Raw genomic sequence first — 13,810 nt, 5'->3', positions numbered from 1 at the left:
ACGGCTTATTGGTATGAAAGTAACCTATCAATGATATAATGACATTCTGTCATGAAGACGCGTCGGGCGACGGTACGAAGATTTTGTATTCTAGATGTGATGTCTTTGGTTTAAATGGTTAGAGCAAAGAGTAGTAGGGTAGACTGGGTACGGTTGTGCCAGGGTACGGTAGTGACAGTCGTTATAACATCGAAACTATACGGATCGTGGGGTAGACTTCAAGGGGAGAAAGAAGCGGCATACAAGTCTGAATGCGTGTCCCAGTATTCCGTTAGCCAGCGCGCGACGTTAAAGTACGCAGGAGTCCACGTTGATTTTCAACATTCAAAAGTATTTTTTTTTGTTTCGAAATCTTTCGGTAATTGCCGGTAATTGGATACAGATAGATTATTTTCAATTTTTTCCGTTATAAGTTGATCATTAATAGTTAATTACGAGTGATTACTTTTTACGTAGATTATTAGGCCCAGACATGGCGATTTTTTATTTTAGAAAGTGTAGGTTGGGTACATTTGTGACAAATTTTGTGGGTACGGTTGTGACTACCAAACTTAAGGCAAAGCAGAGAGATTGTTGGCAGTGCTGCTTTTACAACAGCAAACAACAATAGAAAAACATATAATAACATACAAACACCGTAAAAATATACATACTTATAATATACACTTACAATAAATATATATAAGACGAAACATGTAGAGCTTATAAAAACATTATGAATCTTACATAGTGAAGCGCAGATTTTAGTTCATTTGCTATATTAGTTTAACTAACTTTGTTTTATTGTGTTATGTTACATATTTGTAACAATAAAAGTAATTATAAACCATTTTGGTATATGTTTTATGCCTGTCACTACCGACCCCAACCACTGTTACTACCGTCCTTGGGGTGTGGCCGGTTGTGACACTCTTCCTTTTTTTTCTAATTTGATCTTATGACTAAAACAGCGTCTATAGGCAAAATATTTTAGTATTTTTACGTAGACAAATGTACAAAATGCGATTCATTTTACTTTTTCCCCAGTTTACTGGTAAATTAACAAAATTATTGACGTTCAAACCAAAATTGGCACAACCGTACCCAGTCTACCCTATAATATACAGGGTGATTTCTGGGTCGCGATCCAAAACCACTTTTTCTGACTCTGTTAATGATCCACATTATCATATGGTAGTATTTGATTAAAAGATAATTACTTTAAGTATTCTTATTTTTCAAGTAAAATGTTATGCTAAGTAATTATGGTCACCCTATGACTTTTGACATACGCTGTATGGAAAGCGACAAGACGTCACATTGAGTAGGGTCACCAAATTGTATGCAAAATTTTTTTTCCTACATGTCGTCTGGAAAATAATCATTATTATTGGTGATCAACAATAATTAACAACATCATTAGCAGAGCTCGGATAGGGTGAGCTATTTGCCTTATATATGACATAAGACATGTCAAATTATAAGGCAAATAGCTCACCCTATCCGAGCTCTGATCATTAGGTTCATCTTTGGATTCTGTATGATGTCTGGCTCTCTTGCTCCACGACCCCGAAATCACCCTGTATATATATGAGTTAGAGGTAGACCAAAAAAAGTCTGCAACGATTTTCATAGCACACGCAGTGCAAGTGTTATTCTAAAATTCAAAGTTCTATGACAATATGACGTATTAAATAACACTTGCCCTGCGTGTGCTATCAAAGTCGTTGCAGACTCGTCTTGGTCTAACTTTGGTCTCACTCTAGATAAAAAAAAAACACACTTTTCTAAGTAGTCTTTGGTAGAGTTCATCTATGCTAGACTCGGATCACGCTAAATATGCACAAATGACAAATACCTGTCTGTATTATATCGTTATAACGAATGTACCCCCTCGCCGGGGTACAAAAAAATAATGAATTGAATTTACGAATGTACCCTAAATTCAATTCATTATGTTTTTAGGGTTCCGTACCCAAAGGGTAAAACGGGACCCTATTACTAAGACTTCGCTGTCCGTCCGTCCGTCCGTCTGTCACCAGGCTGTATCTCACGAACCGTGATAGCTAGACAGGTGAAATTTTCACAGATGATGTATTTCTGTTGCCGCTATAACAACAAATACTAAAAACAGAATAAAATAAAGATTTAAATGGGGCTCCCATACAACAAACGTGATTTTTGACCAAAGTTAAGCAACGTCGGGCGGGGTCAGTACTTGGATGGGTGACCGTTTCTATTTTGCTTTTTTTTTTGTTTTTTTTTTTTGCATTATGTTACGGAACCCTTCGTGCGCGAGTCCGACTCGCACTTGCCCGGTTTTTTAGAATAGAATCGTTTATTGCGAACCATGGTACATAATAAAGTTGTAACAATAAACATTTTTAGAACACATGGCACCCTGGTGTCCTACCAGCAAATTAATCTTATGTCTAGTTATTTATGCCACATGTTTTTTTAAAACTAAATAGTGTTTTCTTTTTCTTTCTAAGTCTAAATCAAAAGTGCTGAGAAGTGAGAAGAGTGCTTAGATTTTGGAGTCCGACTCCCACTCGGAACAGGCAAGAAGACGAGCATGCTCCCCGGGGCTGGTAAACGTTTCGTACAGGTGATCCCGAACCAGAGGGCCTACCGCGAACCACGTTCGACGTGTTGCCTTCCTGTCACACTTACGTTCGAATTTACAAGTGGAACAGAGAGGCAACACGTCGAATAGGCGTACCCAGCATTTTTTAAAGGGTGCCTTACTGTGCCTTAATTTTTCCTAAAAATTTTTAGCTTCTCGTCAGACCACAGACCAGGGTGGGGCAAGTTGCCCCACTTGCCCCACCGTGCGTACGCCTATTGGCTCCTCTTCACGTAGGGCCAACGCCAACGCCAACGAGGGACGCATTTATGCGTTAGAGGGAGCAAGTGATATTGCTATCTCATTCTACCGCATGGCTGCGTCCCTCGTTGGCGTTGGCGTTGGCCCAACGTGAAGAGGAGCCTTACGGTCTCGAACGTGGTTCGCGGTAGGCTATTCTGGGGGCCGATTTTTTAATTTCGATTTCGTCACTCGAAAAACGGTGGTAAACGGCAAAATGTTAATTTTTGAAATACGAGTGATTGAAATTTTGGATCGAGTGGTACTGACCACTCGTTTTCAATTCTATTAGTAGAATTTAAATGCTTAGTAGTGGAGATATTATTGAACGAAATACACGAAATTGACCGGTCGAAATTCAAAAATCGGTCCCCTGAACGCAGAGCGGTTCGTCTCATAGTCGTTGCGAGCAGGGGGTCGTAGGCAGGTCAGTGTTGGGCCAATTCGACCTCCAAAAAATCCATGGCATCTGTGGCAAAAGAAATTTTGAGATAAGGAGGGTTTTTTAGAATTTTGGCAACTAAATTTTGAGCGCTGTGAACTGATGAAAGAAATGCCGGAAGATAAGATATAGATATAATCGAAATTTTGCGGATCTCCGTGAATCAAATACTTATTTGTGCTTAGAGCCCCCCCACATCTGGCGTCTTTCGAACGTCGGCGTCTACAATTCTATGGCCGCTGTTCGACGCAACGTCGACGCAGCGTCGACGCAACTGCGCAGCGACGTCATTTTCCATAGCGCTGACCAGACGCCGACAAACGCCGACGCTCGAAAGACGCTAGATGTGGGGGGGGGGGGGCCTTAGTAGTAGGTACCGCAAAACCATTGTTTCTATAATAACTGACAACTGGTGACAATATTATTTATCACACATTTATATTTGGTTGAAAAATTGTTGAGTGCCTACTGTCAATATTCTGGTTTCACTTGAACTCTATTATGCAAATCTAGCACTTCTTTAATTGGATAATCAAATAAAATATCAATTAAAATTCGATATAATTTGCGACACAAAAATATTACAAAGCAAAGGCGTGGTTATCGTTGCTTCATTTTTAAGGAATTTCAGATGGCTGGTGACCCTTGTGAAGAAGGGTCTGCGCTCGGAATTTACACGTCTGCCGCCGCTCACCACCCCGGCGATTACTCCCTCGCCTTTGTCGTTTGGGTCACTAGTACCTTTGCATACAAGTGGTCCTCCTGAATCACCCTGCATTCAGAACAAAAGATCAAATTAAATTAATACAAAAATATTACTTTGCTTATCCGCGAAAAGATAACGTGCTGACTAGACTAGAATTAGTGCTAACCCGTTATACTTAAGTAGGTAGGTAAGCGTATTTTTTACATGCAAAAAATTAATATTGAACCCTCCTACCGCATAAATTAAACAAAGTTCAAAGCATTTTTCAAATTAGGTAGGTAATGAAGTTAAGTGTTTTATGGAGGTTTTTATTACGAAAATAAATTATTTTAAAAACTATTTCCATTACATACCATAAAAAAGTATTTCGAGTTTGTCAACAAAACAACGTGTCATTGCATATTGAATGAGTTCTGACTTCCTAATAATAAGAGCTACTTTTCTCTGTATTCATTTTTAAAATAACTTGTACTAAAAGGCGCGTACCAAGACGTCCCGGTACCATGACATCTTACGACAGTTAAGCGACCGTAACGCAATGTTAAATCCATTGCTTGCTAAACTTGACTTTAAATTAAAATTTCTCCTAAATTAAGAATTCCGAACCATCGAGACCACTTGGTGGTAACTTTGGGTACTCCAAGGAATCTCCAGTTAGATTTTTTGCTCCTATTACAGGCCACACCCTGTATAACAAACCACCACCAAAAGAACAATACTCGACACGTCTACAGTGTACTATGCTGCATTTGAAATGTCAAATGACAATTAGACAGACATTTTTTTTACATATTTATGTAATATAACATTACATTAGTCAAAATAAATCATTTTTGGGTCATACACATTTTAACTCGTTCGCGTCTTTCCTGTAGATGAGTTTAGGATGAGTTTAGGTATCGAAAAGTTAAGGGAATCTTAAGTAAATTTTTACGCTTCATCCTCACGGCACGGCAGGCACGGCAGTGCCCCACCAAGAAGAGCCAAACGAAGCGCAAGACCACTACCTACCTTTTCTCGAAGTGCTTCGTCGTTTTTTGAACCCTCATAACATAAGTTGGGTTTGGTTTATACTAGATAAACTAAATTCTCGGGATGTGATGTCGATAGTGAATTTATTACTTAAACGTAAAAGGTTTCAATTGCGTTACTCTTATACTTTAGATTAAAAAAAACCCCGATTTCCTCATTGACACACTCACTCACTGATGATCATCAAAATTGTAGGGTACTTCCTGAAGTCCTAGAAAGCTGAAATTTAGTAGGTAAGGTAGTATTAGTACACAAACATTACTGGATTATAACTTGACCAAATAAATTATACACGAAATGTAAATTCGCTAAACGGCGATAAGATTTTTGGAATAATAAGTGAAAAATATTTGGCCCAAGGAGCAGTACACCCCAAAATCGTTGAGGTACCTAAAGGTTAAGGTAACAGACTTTGTACTGAAATTAATTAATGTCAAAATGCGGGGAAGAAGAACAGGGGAGTCAACTATCTCTGCAGCTGAATGTAGATTATACTAGAAATGTATACTTAACCTGTAGCACACTCGATACGTTAGACTGAGTGCATATGAAGTGGCGCATATTTTTGTTATGCATGCGTGAACACTGGTAACCAGGTATCAGCTGTAGATTAGCCCACAATAATATGTCTGAAGCTTTCTGTAAAAAAAATGTTGGATATATTGAATTGACCTCATATGGCAGAGTGTGGCCTTTTATTGATACGATATATCAAACACGTAAACGTTTACTAATAGACCGGGAGATAGTGACACATTTTACTGGGTCATTTGTACCAGTATGGCGGTTCGTCAGGGGTCTAAGCATGTAATGAAGGAAAGAAAAATGATGGTCATAGCGCTGGTACCGGCGGCCCAATCGCGTGGGCGTTAGTCGAACGTGTCGGATAAAATACGAGTGTCGAACGATTTGTCCCACAAAAATCCTCGTATTTTCCGATAGTCCATAAAAAAGAAGTAGGCGGTAGCGTAATGCCATACTTCTCCAGTGTGACTTACAGCCCGCCATACTGAGGCGAACACATTAATTTAAAAAAAAACAATTCAACCATTTGTGCCAAGCTAATTTTTGCACAGGTGATCATCGTCGAGCAGCCATTCATGGACATCACCATGCCATACTCTTCGGACGGTTCCAAATGGCCGCCGCAAGGGAGTTAATTTGTTTTTTTTTGCTAAACGATTTGTACCAGTATTGCATTTAAATTTTTGGAAAGTATTTGATAAAATGTGACCGTTATTATAATTGCCATACTTATAGTAGGGGGAAAAAGTGCTGCCATACTTGAAAAACTTATTTAATCGACACGTTTCAAAAATACGACTATGTATACGTAAAATATTTTTTTACAGCATGGCATCATCATATTCTGTTTGTTTGGATACAATTATACCTAAAAAAAAATATTTCAGATTATAACTACGGGGCGGACGACTGTGAGACTTAAGCCAAAACTTAAAGCAAAAAACAATTTTTTGACGATTTGTACCAGTATGGCATTTGGATTTTTGGAAATTATATGATGCAATGTGACCATTATTATATTTGCCATACTTCTAATAGGGGGAAAAAGGGGCACCATACTTGAAATAAATAAAAAAAAAATGTACACATTTGCCACCTCCTACAGGTATGGCATTATGAGATTTCCATTTATAATCACACAGAAAGTCTTGAAAAAAAAATACAACATGGTACAAATCGTTTAGCAATTAAAAAAAAATTAATTCCTTTGCGGCGGCCATTTGGAACCATCCGAAAAGTATGGCATGGTGATGTCCATGAATGGCTGCTAGACGATGATCACCTGTGCAAAAATTAGCTTGGCACAAATGATTGAATTGTTTTTAGTGTTCCGTACAAAACTTTGTTTACGGAACACTTATGGGATCACTTCGGTCTTGCAAATCAGTTAAATACGTTTTTCTCAGAGACCGTTTGACATAGATACCTAAAATTTGGAATAGTTATAGCAATTACCACCACTCATATTGTAAATAAGTCAAAACTGCTTATTTCTTATTAAAGGGGGATATTTAGGGGGTTGAGAGGGGTAGGCTGAAACTTTTTTCATTTGTAAGAATCGTGTGGGGTACCATTAGAAAGCTTGCAAAAAATTGAGCCGATGGACTGATTTTGACTTCATTTTAGACTGCAATAGTTTCGTCAAAAAATGCATTTAAAGTTGCAAGTTTTCATACAAAAATGTTCACCTCTGTCCTGGCGATTTTCGCGAAAACTATAGCTAACAGGCAGCTGACCAGTCAATACCCAACTTAAAGAAGCATGGAGACGGCGGGAAAATTATCAGCTTAACTTTATCTTTATTAGTTTTTCAACTGCAGCTTGACCTTTGGTTGCTTAGGGCTAGCTAACTGATGCTTACACTGGTCAATTCATATAAGCAGTAATTTTAGCGAGAAACATCCTTAGTAAAAACTTTGGCATTGAAATTTATGACTTATGTCTTTGACACAAAGTTGAATTCTGCTTGCTTATTTTTGTGGGATATTTAATTTTATCTCAATACCCTACTATAAGTATGAGAGGGATCTACAAAATACGAGCTTATTATATTGCAAATAAGTTTAAATTTCGCACGAGCTTTCCAACCAATGGACTAGGCATCTCAAAAATCTGAAAAATTCAAATTAAGAATTCCGTTCTTGACTGTCGTTGTGTTTTTTTTTTCCCAATAGGACACATAGAGTTAGTAAGGCGTATAGAGATAATAAAGTCATTTAATATTTATGAACAGCTTTGGCCTCATGTATAGATTTTATTGAGAGTATCTGATTCGTCGAAACAATATACACAATATTCCTTTTCATTAAGTACCATTACATTTCTGTATTAATTGTATAATTATAATATCTATTAATTATATTCAGTACTTATGTATATTTTTGAACGGATCGGTGAGCAACAAGATTCAGGGCTATAACCGCGAAAATAGAAGTTCGCAAATTGCGAGCATTTTTCTCTGTCCCTCTAATTACGCCTTCATTGGAGTAAAAGAGAAAGATCCCCGCAAATTGCGAATTTCGGTTTTCGCGGTAGCCCCTCAGTCCTGTTACGAGAAAATAATTTTGGAAGACATTAATAGTATATGACAGTTAAATATCACAGTTTTTAGAAACAAAGGTATAATTGACGAAATATTTAAAGTAAGCCGATCTTGTTTTTTAGCAGTTCTAAATAATATTAAAGTCTATATATATGGCATAGAACTAGAAACAAAATCAAATAAAAAAAAAAATGAGGATAACTAAATTCAAATTGAAGGAGTATACATTTAAGGTATTATAGGCCAAGCGCGCACCACGATTTTAATTTTTGCGACACGATTTTAGAATCGCGCTGTAATATATCGCAGAAAATTCACTGCGCGCACTGCGATGAAAAAGTCGACGATTTGTTCATTCTCAACATGGATTTCGTACCAGTCGCTTGTCATGAAACGTGTCTTTAATATGCGATTGCTGTATGACTTTGAGCATTTATAACACAAAGGTGATCCCCGTCTATTTCCATAATTAAATGGTCAACATTTGGTTTGGAGAGCGAAATGCCGACTGAGGTCCGGCCGGGGTGCGATTTTATTATCATAGTGCGCGCGGGGCCATACAACTCCGCATGCTGCAATTCACTTTGCGACAATCGCGTCGCGAACAATCGCGGAAAAATGTGACAAATCACAATTTTAAAATCGCTGCGATTTTTTTGTCGCATATGCGCGCACTAACATATAAACACATACGTTGCATTTCTGCGACAAAATTATCGCAGGACAAAAATCGTGGTGCGCGCTTGGCCTTACTCTAAATTATTATAATACATCAAGCATTCGCGAGATGTTCGACTTCGGTATTCAAACACAAAGCAATAGTATAAGAATCTAACTAAATGCAAAGGCCGAAGGAGCGATTCGAAGATCCGAAGCGTCCGACAGACGCGCGCCTCTCGTAACTTTTCCAAGTATTTTTAAGTACAAGTGTTTTAAGTACAAGGCTGAAGTCGCATTGGGCCGAAAGCCCGAAGCATCCAGGAGGTCAGTTCTAAACACAGGTAATTAATACAAGTGTCTAAATGCGAAGGCCCGAAGCCTGCAAGATGTCAGTGGTTAAACACAGAACTGACAGCCTGGACGCTTCGGGCCTTCGGCCCTTCGCGGAGCTCGGCCTTCAGCCTTCGCATTTAGATACTTATACTATTGTTCTGTGTTTAAGTACTAACATCCTGGACGCTTCGGGCTTTCGGGCTACGCGGAGGTCGGCCTTTGGCCTTCACATTTAGACACTTGTACTATTGCTTTGTGGAAAAGCGATGACATTTTGCTAAATCTCGGCATTCGGCCTTCGCACTTAGACACTTTGTACTATTGTTCTGTGTGTGTAGTTGAATACGGTATCCTATTAAAACAGGCAAACAACCTCTGTAAAATGTAACGATGCGAGCGGTACGGCTACCATCAGTTTAGCATTGACAAAAACGCTACCGTGGGCGTGAACGTAATTTACTTTCTATGCATCTCGCTCGTACTGACATATTAGTGCGAAAGAGATATACCTATAGGAAGTAAATTACGTTCACGATATCGTTTATGTCAATGCCAAACTGATGGTAGCCGTACGGAACACTAAATGCCTCGAGCTATCTCGGGCTTGGCCAAATTATTTTTTAATTAATGTGTTCGCCTCAGTATGGCGCGTGGCGGGCTGTAAGCCACACCGGAGAAGTATGGCATTACGCTACCGCCTACTTCTTTTTTATGGACTCTCGAAAAATACGAGGATTTTTGTGGAACAAATCGTTCGACACTCGTATTTTATCCGACACGTTCGACTAACGCCCACGCGATTGGGCCGCCGGTACCAGCGCTATGACCATCATTTTTATTTCGTTCATTACGTACTTAGACCCCTGACGAACCGCCATACTGGTACAAATGACCCAGTAAAATGTGTCACTATCTCCCGGTCTATAAAGTTAACAAGCCGATAATAATCGTTTGTCCCTTTCCATCATACCAATACGTCGGAAAGGGACAAACGATTATTATCGGCTTGTCAACTTTAGTAAACGTTTATGAATAAGGGGGTTAGTAAGTAGGTTAGGTGTTAAGCGGTCGGGGGTTGCGACTTGAGGGAACAGGGGTGGGGACTTGAGGAGTCAGGGATGGTATAATGCCGCTACAGTATTACAGTTTACCGGTATGGTATTACAGTTTATTATCGCAAATAATGAATCTCAAATAATGAAGCAGTTTTATCTCTCACGACACCGACGTTCTTTGAGGGGTGAGTCGTCGTACTAAAAGTATGGGAGGGTTTGAAGTTAATGTTTGGGATATTTCTGCTTTTATTTAAAAAAAAGTTATAAATGTAATTTTACTCAGGGGTCATCCATTAATTACGTCACACGTTTAGGGGGAGGGAGGGGGTCAAGAAAATGTGACATATTGTGACATGGGGGAGGGGGGAGACACAAACTTTGTGACGTCACTTTAACTTCATCAGTAACCGAAAATTTATTTAAATTATTTAGTTCGCTGTACATTTAAATAACAAGTTTTTAAAACGAAAATAGTTTTTAATCGTTTAATTTTCTTTCCTAAGCAGTTTTGGGTTATAAAATTACTAATATGTATATCGTCAAAAATATTTTGATAAAATATTAATAATACTTAGGTACTTACTTAATTCGATTTGGCGATTTCGTAGAAAAAATGTGACGTCACACTAGGGGGAGAGGGGTTTGCCAAATGTGACCAAGTGTGACAAGGGGGGGGAGGGGTCAAAAAACCTAGAAATTGGTGTGACGTAATTAATGGATGACCCCTCATTGGGTAACGCACTTTCGATATCAATTTGAAGTTTGCTGATATCTGTTATATTTACGGAATTATCGCCTGGCTACACTTAACGATTACACCCTGTATTATGAATTGATGATACTTATTACTACGAATATCCTCCGTGTAGCCTATACTGACAGAATGGTAACTACGGAACCTTACACTGAGCGGGGCTCCACATGGAGCATTCCACGGGCTGTCCCGTACAAACGCATTTTATTTCCTGTGTTGCGACTTTTTTCTCGGCATTTAAAGCAGGCGATTATTTTTCTGTGCATATTTTTGACTATTTGTCATAGAAAAGGAAACTCTTATACCTTTAAATCTTCAGAAACTTCGCGTTTGTACGGGACAACGGTAGACAATTTCATGGAATGCTCCACATGCTCTTGGCCAATTAGGTCAGAATTAGGTATTAAAATTACAATCAAATACATCGATAAATTTGATCATATTTCGAACACACATTTTTGTTATGATAGTGAAGTTAGCTCTAGCAGTTTTACCGAATGAAATAAATGTTGCTAAATACTAGTATTAAACTTACTTTTTCATTTATTTTTCCCCAGCCTGATGCAACGCACTCCATAGAACCGTATTCCATTTTACGCGAGGCAAGGGGCAGAGGCTTTACATAATCGTTGAATTTAAATTTAATCTTTGTAAACTGAAAAAAAAAAATCTAATAAGTTGGTCCACACAGAGCGAGCGTACGCGAGGCAATTTCCTCGCGCACAAAGCGGCCGACGCACGTCTAATATACGGTAGTTTTACTCCATTTTCGAGTAAAACCCCTGGCCTGGAAACTAAAACCCCGCTCCGGGTCATTCCTGGTGCAGAAGTTGTCCATCGCGATTCAGCGCGGTAATGCTTTTTGGGCACCTTTGCGCCAGGGATGACGCTGGGTGGGATATTTGACTGACTGTTGACTGCTTTGTTTTTGACTTGTGTTTTTTTATGTTAAGTATGTAATTTGTAGAAATGTATTTTCGAGTCAAAAGTGTCTTTGTGTGACGTCCGTGTCTTTGAACGGGCTAATCACGGCACGGGACCTCGCTCACCTCGTCCCCCGCACTCCAGTATTTTTGACTGCATCGGCTTCATGAAATAATTGCTCAAACTCCGTCTAGAGGATTCCTAGTCTATGACACTGGCCGTTTTGTGCGCGATGACCTTGTCTCGCGCGTAATCTCGCTCTGTGTGGGCTCGGTTGATGATACCTACAGACTTTCTGTAAAGCCGGATACTCATTAGCGAGCCGTAACCGTAACCGGAACATTCCACGGGCTGTCCCGTACTTACAAAAGCATTTTATTTCCAATGTCGCGACTTTTTTTCGGCATTTAAAGCAGGCGATTGTTTTTCTGTGCATATTTTTGACCATTTGTCATAGAAAAGGAAACTCTTAAACCTGCAAATCTTCAGAAAATTCGCGTTTGTACGGGACAAACGGTAGACAATTTCATGGAATGCTCCAACCGTTGCATCTACTGTAACCAAAAAAACATAGGGTGTACGTGGTTCGCAGGTTTGCGAACCAAACTCAAACTTGGTTTGCTCGCTAATGAGTATTCGGCTTAAGGTATTTTATTCTTGAAATTAGTATTTTATTGCAATAGGTATAAACATGCCAACAAAATACAATTCAACAATGTTTTTCAGACGAATAAAATTGCTTTCTTTGCTCTGGTTGGTTGACAATCGGCCAAAAAACCCAAACAATTCTGTAAACATGTAGAATATGATCAAATTTCTTTTATCGGCATAATTAAGCCACTTACTGCTATGCATATGTCGTTTTCAGGAAACCAGTAACCAATCGGTATAGCAACACGTGTTATCGTTCTCCACTGCTCAGTACCTTTCTTGTCTTTTTGGAATGCTGCTTTGTTCCTTAGGGTCCCCGCCACAACATACAACTTCTTTAAGCTTTTCATATTATATCTGTACCAATAAATAATTTTTCTTGGAGTTATTTAGATTTTTGGGCGATTTGAGAATAATTGCTTTCGCTTGCTCGGGTATCAATATTAGCACGAGTGGTTAAACAACAACTTTGCCGCTTTGTAAAATAAATAACTATTTCCCGATTTTGGGGTTGGGCCCATAGTAAAAGTTTCTCAGTAGGTACCTATGACCTGTATATTCCGCCCGTAAATTATTGCATAATCGTAATCAAAATATGAGTATGATTGAGGCGGCGCTGATCTAGTGGCGAGTTTTTTTGGTGTACCTACTGAAAACTTATATAAACTTACTTACTGTTTACATAAAGTTTGGCACACATTTCCGTCTTCTGTAAGACAGTGCGCCGCTGTCAGAACCTTGTTTTCTGCGATCACAGAACCGCCGCAAAAGTTGAAATATCGCGTTTTTTTCTTTTTCTTAATCCTGGAGGGTGCTTTCAGCGATACCTTTAAAATATAGCCGTCATTTTCATCAGCAATATCAGGGTGTATAGCCAACATGCCAATCGTATACACTCCGTAGGGAAAAAAACGCAACTGTCACTGTAGCACTAATATGGAAGAGTGATAGAAACACAAAGCGTTTCGTTATCGTAGAGCAAGCGATTGTCACCTTGGCTAGGCACCCAAGAAACGTTGTCGTTAAAACTGAATAAATGTACTTATATACGAAAGTAAGAAACGAAGTAACTGTTGTATTAGTCGGCATTAAATACGTAAAGACGGAACACATCTTGATTTCATATTTTTATGGTATCAAAGGTGTTTTACAATACTATTTGGCCACTTTAGCTCGTTGGCGTTAAGATTGCTGTAAAATCATCCTTGCCCACTGGCTAGTTCAAGTTCACAGTGACCAGGCCGCGTAGCCAACGTACCAATCGCTTACGCTCCGTAGCGATCGAAACGCAACTGTCAAGTTAGAGAGAAGCAAGAGCAAGTGATAGAGATATACAAAGCG

The 13,810-nt window shown here is 39.0% G+C and overlaps 1 protein-coding gene across 1 annotated transcript; it reads right to left on the bottom strand.

Moving 5' to 3' along the window:
- Positions 1-3,827: 3,827 nt before the first annotated feature.
- On the bottom strand, positions 3,828-13,263 carry LOC134668218 (kallikrein-1-like). The gene is made up of 5 exons (XM_063525720.1): positions 13,145-13,263; positions 12,664-12,826; positions 11,430-11,549; positions 5,539-5,664; positions 3,828-4,059 (listed from the first exon to the last, which is right to left on the bottom strand). The coding sequence occupies exons 2-5, from the start codon at positions 12,817-12,819 to the stop codon at positions 3,832-3,834; spliced, it is 630 nt and encodes a 209-aa protein (XP_063381790.1). The 5' UTR covers positions 12,820-12,826; positions 13,145-13,263; the 3' UTR covers positions 3,828-3,831.
- Positions 13,264-13,810: the final 547 nt, after the last annotated feature.

The sequence above is a fragment of the Cydia fagiglandana genome, chromosome 10, assembly GCF_963556715.1.
Source record: "Cydia fagiglandana chromosome 10, ilCydFagi1.1, whole genome shotgun sequence".
Taxonomy (NCBI): Eukaryota; Metazoa; Arthropoda; class Insecta; order Lepidoptera; family Tortricidae; genus Cydia; species Cydia fagiglandana.
The sequence above is the reverse complement of the archived record's forward strand: the minus strand, read 5'-3'. Positions and strand labels throughout refer to the sequence as shown.

Bases quoted from the DNA above. Each gene is read 5' to 3' on its own strand.
- LOC134668218 (XM_063525720.1), bottom strand. From the start codon at position 12,819: ATGAAAAGCTTAAAGAAGTTGTATGTTGTGGCGGGGACCCTAAGGAAC. The intron at 11,550-12,663 runs GTAAGTGGCTTA...TTTTTTTTTCAG, and splicing joins AAAACGACATATGCATAGCA to TTTACAAAGATTAAATTTAA. The intron at 4,060-5,538 runs GTTAAGTATACA...TTCTGAATGCAG, and splicing joins ACGTATCGAGTGTGCTACAG to GGTGATTCAGGAGGACCACT.